We start from the raw sequence: 15,506 nt of genomic DNA, 5'->3' as shown, positions 1-15,506 counted from the left end.
TGCTGTGTTTCCCTGGGCGTGGTGGGATTGCTCGTGGGAACTGGGCAAACGAGGGCTCACTTCGTCGTACTGAATACTCAGGTTTTGTGTGTGGCTTAAATGATGCTCCCAGAGCACTTTGGGGCCATCCAGGAGAAAAAGGAAGATGCAGGATTATGTGCTTCTTGTTTTCCATAATGCAGCTGCATGTGGCTGTACTGGATTTACTCCGCTCGTGTGTTTACGTAACTCAGAGGGATGTCTTGAAGCCTCTTGAGTTCTGTCTGCAGTCTGAACTCACGCCTCTCATGCTTCTCTTTGTGGAGGGCATTAGAACTGGTAACAGCTCAAGGCAAAAATGGTGATCTCAGTAAGTCACACCTGGCGCCATGGAGACAACTCTTGGCCTTTCAGTCTGCGCCTTCTCGAAGATGTTCATGCTTGAACTGCTGATTCCTGTGTCCCCCGATGACGTCAGTGTGTATTAATGACCATTGTAAATTGATTAAAATAGTTCATGAGACAGTTAAGATCCTGAGAAGGCCCAAACTGAGTATAGTGGCTTAGGAACTGCTGATGGTGGGCGTGTGACTTGGATGGCAAATGGAGTCACCTCTGAGAGCAGTTGTGTGATGCAGATTGTTAGGGAGAAGTGAATTCCATAGCGCTTCAATTGTGGGACTGCTGCTTTTCTTTTCTTTTTTTCCCATAGACATCATCAAACGTGAACTGGATCACAGTACTCAAAACTGATGTCAGTGCTGTTAAGAGGTCCAACCAAGTCAAGGGTAGCACTCCTCCTGCGGCTAGTGATGAAATGTATGATCCTTTTTTCAGTGTGTGTGCTTTAAACAGTTTTTGGCAGTAGCAACGTCATCTTCAGCTCTTCTCACTCATCACTGTAGAGGGCTGACATGGCCGTTTGTACTTTTGTGTCTCAGAAGGCTGATGGGCAGTTCTGGCGATGTGCCTTGTCAATAGCTGTGTGGTGGCGGTGCTTAGCACTCCGGAGGCACAACGCAGTTGCCATTCCTCATCCTGTTGTGATCTTTTTTTTTTCCTGCTAGGAAAACAGAATGGATGCAGCACGTAGTCAAAGACCCTAGCTTGTAACACCGGCCAAGAAACACTGTGATTGTCTGCTCTCAGGTCTTCAGAACCTCATCCAGTGAGTTTTGCATTGACTTGGAGCTGACAGTTAGCTTTTCTTTCTATTCAGGACAGTTTGAAGGAGCAGATGACAAGGCTGAATCTCAGCTCTGTACTCGTTTGACGAAGGTTGTTGCAACCACCGGTTGCTTGACTCAGAATGCGTCTGCAGGATCCAGGCTTCTAAAACAAAGTGCACCAATAATTTGCCTAATGACTTATTCAGGCTATTGAAGGGCAGAGTCAAGTCTCACTTCGTTGACATCAGTGAAGCCAAAGAAATAACCAATTTGGCGCTTCACAATGCAGTCTGTTGTTGAAAGTACATAGGCTGGTATTCATCCTCAGAGCAGAACTCTATGTGCAATGCTATTTAATATTGTGTGCGTATCCAGCTGTATATTTAGAGGCCTATAATACTTCTCGACTGACAACAATGCATTTAATCTAGCACTAGATTACTGCCAGGATTACATGGCAGGCCGTGTTTCGAGAAGTGCTGTTAGAATTCAGTGACATCTACAGTACATGTGCTGCCACTGAGGCATGACTGCTGCGCCGTGGGCTCTTGCAGAGGTCACAGCAGCAGACTGGAACATTGTGTTTCCAGCTCCCTGTAAGGACCTTCTGAATGAAGGATATGCATCTGAAAATATTGATGAAAATATTGCTACAAATAAAAGCATACAGGGCTTGGTGATTAGGTATTGCTTCTTTGTAACCGGGCATGTAGAGACAGTGTGCTCAGAGAGATGAGATAAAAATGAAAATGGGAGACAGGACAAGAATTTCAGAGGTGTGGCATGTCTGGCACTGGCGGTTGTGGCTGTGCTCGTAATGCTCTGATATGCAAAAGATACGCTTCTAGGCAGTTACACCTCTGAAAATCTGATGCTCTCTTTCTCCATGCCTAATCCTTGCATCACGGGAGAGGCTCTGAACGTACAGTAAAGCCTTTGATCTGCTTTGAGAGAGGTATTGGCAGAAACTTTTTAGGACTGGCTGCAGAGCTGTTAGGATGTGGGTCACAGCAAAATGCTGTATTGATACCCTGGAGGAGAGTCTGAACTTTTTATTCTGCACAGAACAGAACCTGAGATTAACTGTCTGCCTTACATCTGGATCAGAAAAGTGGATTCCTCAGTTGTTCTCTGCGTTTCTGAGTTGGGTTCAGTGATCCAAGATCTTGCAATATGTTGCAGTATTTGGAAATATTGTGCTGCAGTGCTTATACTCCAGATATTGCATTTGATTTTGGTTTCTGTTTTATGCATTTCCAGTAAGAGTTGCTTTGGGCTTTTTTTTCCCCAAGGAAACAAGAAAAGAGTTAGTTTTGGAATTCAAAGATATATGTTTTTAGGATTAAATATGTTTCGGAACCAGGAAGAAACAAGTTCTTTCTCAGCATGATGAAGGCTGGAGAAAAAGGCAAACTTTATCATGCAAGCTTTATGTTTTCCTGCTATTAATGATACTTCCTAAAATGCCTCGAGAAGTTCTAGTTGGAGCCTGCCAGTCACTGGAGCCTTTTTCAAAGGGTAACATGGGTGCTGTACCTTATTTTCAGATGCTTTATATTTAACCTGTTTATCTCTGAGGAAACAATTGATAAACAATCTCTATGTTAAGCATTCTTCTGTAAATGTCACCGGGGAAAGTGCAGGTAGGAAAATGAAGCTAATGCATTCTCAGTGCTCTACCCTTCCTACTAATTCTGCCCTGGTGGTTTTTCTGATAAGCCAGATTTTTCGCTATAGCTGGAAACAGAGCAGTGCTGTGACATTGTGTTAATGCTGCAGTAACGTGTAGCCAAAGCAATTAGAAGGAAGAAAGCTGATACCGACAGTAAGTTCACATATACTTTTTGTTCAGACATGTTTTGCTGGGGTTGAGTTTATCAAACAAAATGTTAAGAAAGTGAAAAGTGAGAAATAAGCCTTTATTGGTGGCTGTGCCTCAGGGCCCATCTGTCATGCCCTTGCTTCTTTGCTTAAGACAAAGCTGCTCTGGACTGGATGGGGCCCAACCTGCGGATCTGCAGGACGTCCCTCTGTCACCGTTACGCTGCGTCTGCAGCGGCGATGATGCACAGTGATGTGGTGGCATTTGTGGATTTCAGTTACAGAGGGGAGGGCAGGAATGGTTGTCCTTGTTTCCGTTCCTGCTGTGGGTAGAGCTGATGCAAGCAGAAGTGGTCAAAAACCTTCATGTGTGTTCAGGTACAGAGTTCAAACATACCTCTAATTTGGAAGCTTTTGTATTCTGCTGAACCCAAAATGCCATAGAAGAGAAACAAGTCATGTTTTCATCGAGGTTTGGAGCCCAAGCCATAACACTCAGTGGTAGCTGCAAGTCCATGGTGGTTTGGCTTCAGATTCACGAGTACATGCTAAAGCACTTTGGCAGTATTGGCTTCTTGAGAGCTTTCTGCTGGAAAATGTGCAGCTAGTTTAATTCTGGGCACACGGCTTGCTGAAAACAGTTCAGATTTTCTTGGTAGAGATTTCTTGGACTAATAATCATAACTCTTTGGTTGTTGAGGTCAAAGCTCAGAAGCAGTACACTTAACTTGCCCGTTCCTCCCTGGGTGGAAAACTCAATGTACAAAGTTATGGTTGCAGTATTTAAGGATTTATAAAAATGAGCTATTTCCTTTGGAGACAACAATTAAATTAATAGAGTAATCTTGACAGAGGGCAAGGAGATTGCTTCAGGAACGTGGACAGGAAAGCTGACTCGATGGCATATTTGAACTTGGAAAGCCAAAACATGATTTCCAAGGGTGGGGGTGAGGTCTGCAGCCGTTGAAAAGGTTAGAATTATTTTAAAGCAATTTCATGTATTTTATTTTATTTTTTTCTATTTAATGAAATGGGGAGGGGGGGTGTCAGGGGAGAAAATCAACCTATTGTAGTCTGCCAACCTGTTCTGCTGGGAGGGTATTTCTTTCATGGATTACCTAACACACCTAAGTGCTATTGTATAAGCCATCTCTATGTTGATGTATAGAGCACCACATAATGTTTCCCTTTTAAGTGGTAGCACTGTGGTCTGAGGACATAAGTAAAGCCAAGTAAATAAGGAGAGGAAATCAAGGAAGCTGAGTGACTTTTCCTGCAGCCTTACTACCCTTGTGTTGCATCTCACCTTCAGATGTGCAGCAGCAGCTGCTGTCTGGGCATGGAACTGTTTCTTCCAAACGTGCATCACCCAGAGAAGCGGTAGGGGAAAGCCTGCTGGTGTCCTGATTCAGCAGCTTGGAGCGTGTGATCCTCATTGCCTGCGTGTGAACCATCTATCAGGGAGTGCAGAGGAAGTGAGTGAGTGCATTTAGTTGAGGGCTGAAACATTTAGTTCAAAGAGAAATCATGTTGGAGGATTCAGGCAGCTTAGTCTTCCAAAAAACAATGTAAGATAGAATATGATGAATTAGTTTCTAGTAAACAAGGCTTCTCTGGAAACATATCTCACTGGAGCTGTGGTCATCACGGTCCCTGGGGGAGACTATTGCAGTTCCTTAGAATTCTCCTCTGGCCTTTAGAGAGCAGCCTGGATGAGCCAGTTTCACAGAAGATGATGGCAGCGTTGCTCTGTGTTTTTCCTTTCCAAGTGTGTCTGCTGAGATGACCATAGCAGGTGCTCTCACTTCATTTTAGGCACTCTTACTTCATTATCTTAAGAAATAATGCGCCAGGCTAGTTAAGTATTGCATCGGAACAGAACAGTTACCTGTTGAGCATGCAGTTTCATACTGCTGCATCCTTCATGAGCACAGTGTTCTTAGGATTTTAGTAAAATATTTGGTTCATTTACTTATTTTCAAACAAAAGAGAAAGTATCACTTTAAATCCTCCAGTGTATCCTTCATACTCAAGGAGCTTATGGAGGTAATTTAGGTTCTGTGGTGCACTGCGTCCTCTCCATTACGTGTTTACCATTCAACTGACACTTTTCTCAAATATTTGCTCTGCTGTTTCACTGCAGTTGCCCTCTCCTTCTCCATTCCCTCACCATCTTTTTCCATGGAGGTATCGCACATATTTCAGTCACCCTGTATTTAAATAGCAGCACTCCCTCCCAGAGCAAACAGGCAGTCGTTAAAACAATGAGGAAGACCAACAGTGGAGGAGGGTATGGGTGAGGCCAGGAGTGTGCAAGCACAGTTTTGCAAGAGGCTTCCTTCTGAAGGAAAACTTTCCGTTAGTAGCAGGCTGTCAGTCTGTACTGCTTGGTGAGACTGAACAAAGGGGAAATCAGTGCTGCAGAGAGCTGGGCATCACTTAAACTTCTGGAGAGTTGTCCGAATTATTGCTCAAGGTGAGACATAAAGCAAAACAAAGGGACCGCCATGTTTTCTTACCTCCGCCTGGAGCAGAAAGAAGGAAGAGGAGCTGCTTGTCCTCAGGAGGTCCCTGCTTCTTTCTCTTGAACAGCAGAGAGCTTAGTGAGACTATGAAGAGCACCTGGGGCTTTTTTGAAGGATCCTGTATGCATCAATTCTCTTCTGTAATCCAGAGCAGACAGCTGTATGCATACTTCACTGGCAACTCCAGACCTGTGCATCCTTTCCCTGAGTGGAGAATCCGCTGTTGAGAATTAAGCAGCGCACTTGGGTTACTACAATCTCTGTCCTATGCCCAACCATCAGGCTGAGATTGGATGTGGTGTCCTGGGAGCGATGGGGCTAGAAGTGCATTAAAAATAAAGGAAAAGAAAGCATAAATTGAAACTATTTCAGCTTTTCAACTATTTGTGGTGTTTAATGGTTTTGTGTCTCTACAGATAAAAAGCATGGATGTGAAAAGTAGTGTTGGAGAATTCTTGTTCAAGCAGAAAACAAGAACTTAATATATGGCACATTTATGTTTTGTTTAGTTTTGCAGTTGTTTAGTTTGTAAATAAAAATCAGTTGAGAAAGGAGCTGGGATGTGCATGATGAAGGCAACGTGAGCTGGCAGGATTGCAGTCTGAGTCAATCCTACACTTCTAATGGGATGTGTGATACTGGGTTATCTTAGCTTCTCTGCCATTCAGTGTTTCATACTTGGAGCAACTTGCAGGTTAGTCTTTGTACTGACAGACAGTGGAGATGAATGCCTTGCTTCCCTTGCAGCTGCCCTAGGCCTTTTGAATTTTCAGCTAAAATTTTCCATGGGAGCTGCAGATCCTTGTGCAGCGGATGTGACCTTACTGATAACAGATGTGGTTTTCCTTCTTCACCTTCTGCTGACCTACTAGAGGTAATGAACAGCAGGCCCTTGGAGATCTGCAAGCCTACAGTGAAAACCACTGTGTGTGCAAGCACAGTGTGCAACACAAACATGCTGTGGTGCTGTTACCTACATCAGTGATTTCTGATTGTCGAGTCCAGTCGTGAAAAACTCAGCTGAGCAGAAGTTTTCCTTTTGCAGTACAGATCAATAAGGTTCCTTAACAGACTGACGATTTCCCAGGTGCCAACTTTGTATCTGAAATCAGCTGATAGTCTTGCATTTCTGGCTCTCAGGGCTGTCCCTGGTTCAAATAGTCATCAAAGGGTAACATTGTTTTAGCACAGATCACGCCTGCTTTGGTCCTTTCTCCTCTCTCTGGTTTGTCAGCGTTTGTTGCATTTCATAGCATGCAACAAGGCTGATACGTTGAGAGAGGATTGAAAATAGAGAGCGGCCTCCACTTGCGAACAGTTTGTGGATACAGTTTTGTTTTCTGTCACATCATAGTTGCTATGGTGACTTAGCAAAGATCTCCTTAGCAGTCACGAGATGCTTCATGTTCTGGGCAAAAGACAGTTTTGCCTGTATTCTCCAGTATTCTACTAACAGTTGTTCTGCAGAAGAATGTGTGCATATAGACCAATGCAGTAAGTCTGTACAACTCCCATTGCTTATTCCTGCTGCTGTAGAAAGGTGTGCACCTGCTGTGCTGTGCCTGTTCCTTCCTGAAGTAATTTCAAGGAAGGCAGAAAAACAACCTATCCATCTTGTCAAAATCATTGGGTATTTCTTCCAGAGGAGAGCAAAACTTCTGTAAGTGACATGAAAGGGAACATGAAGCCTGATGGAGAAGGGTCCTCCTCACAAGTCGGTTGTGCAATTTAGGAGGAGGAGGAAGCATCTGGGGCTGATTCACATGGTTAGATTCAGGAAGTCTGAGCTGTGCTCCCACATCTCCCCGAATTCTCATGTCACCTAGGGCATGATCAAGAACATGATGCAGCTGTAGTCTTAACCGAGATTTTCTTCTAGGTCGATAGGTGGGGGATAATAATCCTTCTTTCAGTTTTTCTACGTGGGGGATAATAATTCATCTTTTCAATTTTTCTAAGTTTACTGGGAGGCTCAGATTTGCAGTTATTCATGCTTTGCTCTCCTCTGATGGTGGATACTGTGCAATTACAGAGTACTTCAGAAATACGGTCTGTGCAGTATAAGAGTGCATTCCTAGGTGATGAGCAATCTGTTTTTGTCACTGTGCCCTTCTGATCTGCAAAATGCTCTGCCCCCAGCACTGATATCAGCAAAGGCTGCAACAGATGCTCACAGAGCAGAGGTGTTCCACCTGGTGCCTATGGAAGCCATGCTGTGCCAATAGGTCGCGTTGACCAGCTCTGTCCCCTTCCTGTCCTGGTGAGGTGCAGCTCACAGCAGTCCTCATCCCTGTTAGCAGCAGGTTGGAATAGGAGACAAAGCTTGTTGGACTCCAGTAGCATTTCTGCTGAGCATCCGGTATTGCTGTGAATCCCAGTCCCTTTGACATGTGGGGCTTGTCAAAAAAAAGCTACAACAAACCATTGATCTTTTGTGGACTCCCAGATACAGCCCTCTTGATGATGGGCATCTTCAGAAAGTCTGGAAGATACAGGTTTTGTTTTAATCCCAGAAATTCAAATAGTTCTGTTGGTGAAATGACTGAATATGTTTAAGTGCTTCTTCAGCTGGTTTTGACAGTAGAAGAGAAGTATCTCCATTTAAAAAAAAAGAAATCCATATGCATTTCAAGGAGTATAATTAATGCTTTTTTCCTGCTTATTTGACTTGCTTGTCACGATACATACCCCATCACATGGCCTTACTTTCTCATCTTCTTAATGAGGAACCTCCGTTCTGTTCTTTAAACATATTTCAGACCTGAATTGCTTTGTAGTTCTCTCTGCCAATGCCTCATGCATGGATTTCTCAGATTCTGGCAACTGCATGTCTTAGCGTGGAGAGCAGTTCTTTCCCACCAACCCTTCAGTGAATGGTTTTGTCTTGTCCATTTCCTGTACCTCCACAGAACTAATCAGCCCACTACAGTTCACTTTTTTTTTCCTGCACAGCCTGGGATAATCTGCTTCTTCCTGGCAGCAGTTACATTTTTATCAGTTTTGTAAGGTTAATTAATGTAGCAGCCTTCAATCCCAGTCCTCTTAAATATGTAGTGGAAGAAGCTGCAAAAAGCTAGCTGCAAAAAACAAGCTGCAAAGCCTGACTTGGTTGAACTGCTGTTGAAGTTCTGAGTTGCATTCCCAGCTTGAGATTTTCCTCCAATGCATTCCTACTCACCATGCACAGGACGAGTGAGGTCTTTTCCTATTGTGAAACATGTGAGACCTCCAACTCAGCAGCAGGACAGGAGGCTGATGGTGACGATGAGCAGGCCAGGGGCTGGGAGGCGTTCAGATGTGGGAATATTGCTCCAAGGGAGCTCAGAAATTCCTTTCTGCAGCTCTGGGACGAAGCTGGATGTCTCACCACTGTTAGTCTTTCTGTCTGTCTTCTTATCAGATTAATCTCCATGAGATTAACATTGACTTTAAACTCTTTCAAGTCATTATGACAAGTGTACACGGCAGTAAATTCTTCCATATCAAGAGTGAAACAAATTGCCCTGCGCTGCGTATTATGGTGCAGTACTGCTAATTGCTTAACTTGATAAATGCCTTCTGATAGGTTATATAGTTAATGAATAAAGATGTTAATTGCTCTTATCAGAAACAGCTACATTTGCAGGGGCATTCTCTGGAGCCATGGATGTCTCCTAGGAGAGATTTATTTCAAATCGTCCATTGTTTTCAGCAGTTTCAGAGTCCAGGCTGAATAGTCTCCACCCCCATCAAAGTTTCGAGAGCAATCAACTCTTCCTACACATTATTCAGCAAGGCTAAGTCTTAGTTGGGTATGGGTATGGCAAACTTACTGCAAGTACAGCATGCTCGTGTTCCCACTGTACAGCAGCATGTTAAGCCTGTTAAGAGCAGCCAAGGGAGAGCTAAGCACCTGAGAGTGGAAGAACAAGGGCCTGGAACATCCCTATTTCCTCCCATCAGCTGGAGTGCTTAATTGGAAAAATCATTCTTTATTGTTGTTGTGTTGGTGGAAGCTGTCAGTCCAAATATACTTTAATGCAGATAACCATCTATAGTTGTAGAATTCATATTTTCTAGATGCTCTTTTTGGAAAACATGTAGCTGAAGGTCTAGTACACGATTATATGAGTAAGTGCCTAAAAACATCATATTAACAATGGACGTCATGTTTATTCTTTCCCTTTTAGAATTTCCCATGGAAACAAGTGGGCAGATTTTTGCATTATTGAGTAGTCTGCTGCTGCTGACTTTTCCCAGAAATGCTGAGAGAAAGCTACCCTTACACGTGAGCCTGAATGTTCTTCCAATTTTGGGAGCACTGATTCCCCCAAGATTTGATTTATAGTGGGTTTTGGTGCGTGGCTATTCTGGAACCAAGTTGTTTCAAAGCTGTGTGATTAATAAATCTTTGCAGAACTGGAAAAAAAAAAAAAAAAAAGAAGAAGCAAAGTTCTCACTGAGTTTAAAACATACCTGATTTCCCAATGGAAAAAGTTGCATGTTTCGTTAGGAGGCTAAAGGCTAACGTGAAGGGAAAATTGATTCCATGTCTTTGGGTTTTTGTTTGTCATAATAAATTTCTTTCTCATTTATGAGTCTCTTAGAATTCTTCAGGACTTGTTCAGCAGCAGGTAGTTAGCCAGAAGTTAGAGCTGGAAATGGAAATCTGGAAATTGACACATGCAGGTTCTCTGGACAGAGTTTTCTAAGTCAGGCTTAATTCTGTAGAGTGAAGGAGAAGGGTGCATTATCTTGCTTCCTGTGACAGATTTCAGGCTTTGCCAAGAAACATAAATTCCCTCTTCAAAAAATGACAGCTATAAAAATAAGAATTATTATTTTCTTAAATAAAAACGTTTTCAACTCAACTTGATTTATTGCTCCTTAAAGGTGCTGTGGTTTTGGAATGTGAATGTCTCACACTGCTCATCAGGGGTGCAATATTCTGTTCCCCTATGTTATGTTAATGTGCACGTTTCTCTTTCATGTTACAAATCAGATCGAACCAGCTAAAAAGTATAAGTAAAAGTATTCTGGTAAATGTCTGAAATGTATTTTCAAACATCTGAATCCACATTTCTGGTCTTCCGTGTTATGGTTTGGGTTTTCCATGGAGTGAGCTTTGGGTGGGGATGCAGCTCCTGAGTTCATGCGAGTGAGACCTGCTGGCAGATGGGGAGGTTGAGGACTTGTGCTGCATCTTCGTCAACTGCGGTGATTCAGTGATTGACATGCACATACCTGAGCATCAAAATTGCCTGTGTTTTAAGATGAACCGATGACTCAGTCTGCAGTTTTACCTCAGGCCATTTCCTGATAAATGGCTGAACTGTGCTTGGTCTTGTGAAAGCACAAGGAGCACCCCTCTGTCCTCACTTCTGTGAGTGCCCAAGGCTCTGGGAGGGGACACTGGTGTGGGGCTGACCTTTGGCCTCTGCACCCAGCATCTCCTCAAGCTTCTGGGACTCCTCATGCTTCAGGGCAGCTTTTGAGTATAGGACAGCAAACAGTTGTAGTAAGGCTTTGTGTGAGGTATAGCTGGACACAGAGGATGGAGATCATAGAATCATAGAGTCACCTATTTAGACACCTCCAAGGTCATCCAGTCCAACCATCCACCTACCACCAATGTTTCCCACTAAAGCCTGTCCTTCTGTACAACATCTAAATGTTTCTTGAACACGTGTTATACGAAGAACTCCGTTGGCTCCTTTCTCTGGGTGGAAGCACCATGTCATCTGTATAGTACCTGTTCAACAGCTCAAATTCTGTGAGAATTCAAGTCTTCTTCAAAGTTAATGAAGTGTATTAAGGGCAGTCAGCACCTTTGTGAGAGAGAAATTTAAATTGCCTTGATTCATCTCATTTTATGTTTGCATCATTCGATCTGGGATTTCTCCTTTCTCCAGTCTTTCAGGGCATGTTTTTGATATCTTTGCCTCCTGAGTATACTAGATTTTCAGCTGGCTGTTTTCATATTTTTCCCTGAGTGTTGTAATGCTGATTGCCAAAGGATCTTGGGCCTTTGGCTTCCTGTGAGAACAAGATAATTACTCTCCAGTAGGCAACGCGTGACGTACAGTATCAGCATTAAGCCACTGGGATTCCAGTTACTAGTGTAGAACAATATTGCGGTAACGAATAAGCAGAAGTTTATCATACTTCCTGCATAACAAGGTTTTTGTTAAAGAGACAGTGAAAATTGTTTTCAGTGAGGGCTAAAGCAAAATGAGCCCTCCTGTAGCAAGCGTTGTTTAAAATGATATTGAAGTTCAGTTCGTAGGCTTGCTGACTGACTTTGTTGCAGCAAAGTTCTGTGGTGGGGTCACCAGGTATGTTTTGAACAGTGTAGTTCGTGGCCTCATGACCATGTGTGAAAAGAACTTAAAAGTCATTTCCAGCTGTACCACCCACATAACTTACAGAAGAAAGCCATGCCAACAAAATGTAGGGACCTTCCAAATGCAGCTTGCTAATTTCACACTCGCCCCCAGAATCTCGTGTTGTGATGCTCAGAGTTGGTCCCATTTGCCCCCAAACATGATGTGTTTTTTCTTTTGGTTTCTTATTTTGAGACCATCAATTAAAAAGAATCTGTATATTGGGCACAGTGGGAGTAAGTTTATGAAGTTTCAGTTAGATGTAAGCCAGCAATAAGAACATAATTCATAAGCATAATCAGCTCCATTCACTTGCAAGATGTGGCCATCACAAGGGCTTATCCACGTGGGGGGATTAATCAGCATTCCTGCAGAAGAACAGTTAACTCTGCCATAGCAGTATTGATCAGTTTGCTTACAGTGTAGTGCAGTGAAATGGATGTTGTCTTTGAGGGCATCTGTTAAAACAACACAAAGTGCAGTGTGTGTATGTGTACCCAGCACGTACACACCTATAGCTCTGTGTATTTACTCATGTGTGGGATATAACTTTATGTGAGCTTGTGTATATACATTATTTCAGCTTATCTCTATTTCAGATATAATTGTACTTCTGCAATGCTGAAGAGCTATCAGGATGCTAATAAGGAGTTTCCTTATTTCCTTGCTGCTATCAATGTATGTTGTACATGTGACTGCAGTGTGTGGTTATGTATGCTTTAATTGTGACTTTTGCTTGAAATTGGGCGTCAGCAGTATCTGCAGTTTGGAACTGGTACTTGCATATGAGCAAAGATGAGTGGGTTGGGTGCTCTGCTTTTGATTGTGTTTTTATGAGATGAGGACAGCCAGGGAGAACGAGGATGTTTGGAATAAAACCACCTAAACACAAAATACCTCCATCTATGTGATTAAGATGCTTCTTACCTTGAGTGCATGAGTGTGGTCAGACACCTTCACAGCTCAAGTTGGTGGTTTGAGACCCAAGTGAAATTTAGTTAGACGTTTTAGTATTCCATGCTTCTGAATCTGGTCTGTTTGGTTTTTGTTTGTTTATTTATTTTTGTGGGTAATCTTACTTGAACAAGTTGGATGAAGTTGATTAGGCTGATCTCTCTGCTGAATGGCCAGTGTAGGTATTTTATTTCACAGTTTTACAATGTATTGCAGCTATTTTCATCATCAAAAATAACTTTGATGGTACTGTTCATACTTTGAAATTGTGGATCTTCTGATGATAAAGTAAAACTTTTTTTTCCCCTCTCCTTTGTTTCCTTGCAGCCAACTGGGTACATGGAAAACTCCATTTCCTACAGTGCTATTGAAGATGTTCAACTGCTGTCCTGGGAGAATGCCCCTAAGTACTGTTTACAGCTCACGATCCCGGGGGGTACTGTCTTACTTCAGGTACAGTAAACACAGAAGTAAATTCTCTTTCTTTAACTATGAATCTCCTTGATTTTTTATTTGCTGTTTGTGAAATCTAGTCCTAATTACCTGGGCTCAGGAAAGGCAGAGAACTCTGTGCTGTGAAGTTATCTTTCTGCCACAAATCAGCTCAGTGATCGCTCTGGAATGGTCCACGTTGGTTGACAGTCAGAGTGAGATCTGTGGGGCACGATTTAATCTTCTTGTTCATCATACACATCAAAGTAGTGCTTTATGAAAAGGAACACTAATTTGAACCTGGAACAATCAAAACTCAAGGAAGATCAGCTTGTATAGGAAACCTATATCTGGCAGTGGAACAGACACCACGTATCCTTTTTTAAAGATATTTGATCTTCACTGAAAGATTTCAGATGAGGCTGTGTATTGCAGCCTGCAGCTTCCTCATGACAGGGAGCAGAGAGGCGGGTGCTGATCTCTGCTCTCTGATGACAGTGATTGAGCCCAAGCAAACAGTGTGGAACTGCTCAGGAGAGGGTCAGGTTGAATATCGGGAAAAGGTTCTTCACCAGGGAGTGCTCAAGCACTGGAGCAGCCTTCCCAGGGCAGGTGGGCATAGCACCGACCTGCTGGGGTTCAAAAAGTTTCTGGACACTGTTCTCAGATATATAGCTTGAGTTTTGGTTTGTTCTATGTGGAGCCAGGAGCTGCACTCAATGATCCTTATGGGTCCCTTCCAACTTTGTCTGCTTGGTGATTCTATGATTTGCATGGGACACTGCATTTTTGTTATTCCAGGTTTCTTCATCCACTGGTGAGGCTATACAGGGCTCCTTAGGTCACTCCATGTTCTAGTGATAGGAGAGCATTCCACAGCTCTGACCTTTGGAATTACTTCAGATTAAGAAAAGTGACTGAACACCCAGCTGATTGATCCCCGCAAAATTATAAACAGCCATAACTTGAAAAAGACTGAAGTGACTCCAGCTTAGCTCAGAGAGTATTCTCAGCACTGTCACAAAGACAAATTGTTCTGTTTCCCTTTGTTTTTTTAGATGAATATACAGTCACAATTGTGTATATGCACTTCATGTGGCTAGGATGGTAAACAGACTGTGGAGTGATTTCTGCAAAAATGGTGTAGAAAGATTAATTTAAACTGTGGGAAATCAATACAAGAAAGACATGTAGTGCTAAGATGACTCCAGCTCTCCTCTGCCTTTGTTTTGGATGGCTGGTGGGCCCATTCATACACAGAGCTGTTTCCCAGTAGCTCAAGGGAGCACAGAGCTTGACCTCAGCCCTCCAGGGGGGATTGGGATTGTTTTGGAGTGTCATAAAGATATCATCAGGTTGTGATGACTTTCAACATGGCAAACATGGTCACTCAGAAATGGTTACATGTGTATGTTGAAACATCCATGGCCACCTCCTTTGTGGAGGATGTTTCTGGAGCTCCTTTTGCTTTACCTTACTGGTGTAATCATAGAATCGTTTGAGTTGGAAGGGACCTTTAAAGGCCATCTAGTCCGACTGTCCTGCAGTGAGCAGGGACATCTGCATCTCGATCAGATTGCTCAGAGCCCCATCCAGGATGACTTTGAATGCCTCCAGGGATGGGGCACCCATTACCTCTCTGGGCAACCTGTGCCAGTGCCTCATCGCTCTTATTGTAAGAAACTTTTTCCTTTTGTCCCATCTAAATCTCCCCACTTTTAGTTGGAAGCCATTTTCCTTGTCCTGTCAGAACAGATCCTGCTAAAGAATCAGTCTCCTTCTTTCTTACAGCCCCACTATAATCCTGGGGTTCTACAGTCCTGCAAATGTGGGATACAGACCTTCCCCTAGTGCAGCTCTAGTGCGTTCGGGATGACCTAAGGATGTCTAATCCTGTAGGCTCTCCTGCTGCCAGGGTAGCATTTGCACAGACGCGTGTCCCGTTGCATACAGTGCACGCACACGTGCCTCTGCTTGATGCCCAGCAAACATTGCTGTGGCTCAGAATGAATTGCTGATCTGAGGCGTTTCCAGGGAGTGTATGGAGCCTGAATTTCAGGCAGGCTGCTGCAAGTCCACCTAAGTTCTGATTGTGTGGTAGGAAAAGCCTCTATAGTGTGTGACAGTGGGGAAGGCAGGCAAACAAACCATGGTTTCCCAGCAGCTAGATTAGGGTCCTCATTATTGATAAAATCTTCCTTGCTTAATTCATCAATTGAATAAATTAGAGAGAAACTCAATTGTCAAGGTGGACAATTTTGATT

General features: G+C 43.2%; 1 protein-coding gene across 1 annotated transcript in view; it reads left to right on the top strand.

The window, feature by feature from the left end:
• LOC125699041 (c-Maf inducing protein) overlaps positions 1-15,506 on the top strand; it is a 123,312-nt gene that overhangs the window by 52,376 nt on the left and 55,430 nt on the right. The window contains exon 2 of the mRNA XM_048958115.1: positions 13,138-13,263. Within this exon, the coding sequence (XP_048814072.1) occupies positions 13,138-13,263 (126 nt within the window). The remainder of the gene's footprint in view (positions 1-13,137; positions 13,264-15,506) is intronic.

The sequence above is a fragment of the Lagopus muta genome, chromosome 12, assembly GCF_023343835.1.
Source record: "Lagopus muta isolate bLagMut1 chromosome 12, bLagMut1 primary, whole genome shotgun sequence".
NCBI classification, from domain to species: domain Eukaryota; kingdom Metazoa; phylum Chordata; class Aves; order Galliformes; family Phasianidae; genus Lagopus; species Lagopus muta.
This window is presented reverse-complemented; position numbering and strand designations above follow the sequence as displayed.